The 912-nt window shown below is 46.5% G+C and overlaps 1 protein-coding gene across 2 annotated transcripts in view; it reads right to left on the reverse strand.

Moving 5' to 3' along the window:
- LOC118321019 (E3 SUMO-protein ligase PIAS1-like) overlaps positions 1 to 574 on the reverse strand; it is a 51,635-nt gene extending 51,061 nt beyond the window's left edge. For both annotated transcript variants that reach the window (XM_035652191.1, XM_035652190.1), the window contains exon 1: positions 518 to 574. In XM_035652191.1, the coding sequence (XP_035508084.1) occupies positions 518 to 541 (24 nt within the window). In that variant the 5' untranslated portion in view covers positions 542 to 574. The remainder of the gene's footprint in view (positions 1 to 517) is intronic.
- Positions 575 to 912: the final 338 nt, after the last annotated feature.

A 912-nucleotide genomic window follows, 5' to 3' on the forward strand; every position in this document is an offset into this window, starting at 1 on the left:
CACACACACACTTCAGCACCGATATTAACTTTAAATACCACATTAATATGTGCAGAATCACGCGTGCATGTGTGGAGAAACGCACGGAAACCCAAACACGCATGATGCCGCTGTCACATTAAAGCTCCCCTCCGGTTCCCGCAGACAGTCTGGACGCTATTACAAACATTATCACGTTATTATTAATAACTGTATCCTCCAGCGACCCGCACAGAGGCGGTGACAGTGAGCCGCTGCAGGCAGCCACAGGAGGGGATGTGGGGATAAAGTGAACGCCGCCCCGACCGGGAGAAAACGGTCCGTTCAGTCTCAATATCAACATAAACATGCTTCGCGCAGAAAGCTTTTGGCGCTCGCAGATTTCAATAAAAGTTCCCGCTTTTGTTTGAGCGATAAACCCGATTGTGACAACCTCTCAGCCGCCCCGGAGGCTTAAATCACCGCCGCGCTGTGTCACTTCACAATCAAACGCTTCGGTAACCGAGTAAATTTATAATGATTTCAGGCTGCGCCTTACCTTCAGTTCCGCACTCTCCGCCATCTTGTATTTGTTTGCGCAGGCGTGGTAAGGTGTTGTCACATGACTGGGACGCGCAGAGCGGTGCGTGAACGCGCGCAGGGGGTTGCGTTCAGGAGCACGAATGTTGACAGGGACAAAGTAGTGGTAGGAGAGTTGCGAAATGTTACAGAATGAAAGAATAAAATAGAGAACCAGTAAAAAAAAAAAAAAATCTACTTACATTTAAATACAACACTAAAAATATGTGTTTTTGTTCCTACGGTTGGATGTTTGAGCTTCACTGTGCAGATTGAGAGTTTAACACTAGAAGAGCTCAATAGAAAATCTGATTTTAAAGGACCAGGGTGTAGGATTTAGTGACATCTAGCGATTAAAGGGGAACTTGGCAACTT

Source organism: Morone saxatilis, unplaced genomic scaffold (genome assembly GCF_004916995.1).
Source record: "Morone saxatilis isolate NCDOM2014 unplaced genomic scaffold, NCSU_SB_2.0 Contig11, whole genome shotgun sequence".
NCBI lineage: Eukaryota > Metazoa > Chordata > Actinopteri > Moronidae > Morone > Morone saxatilis.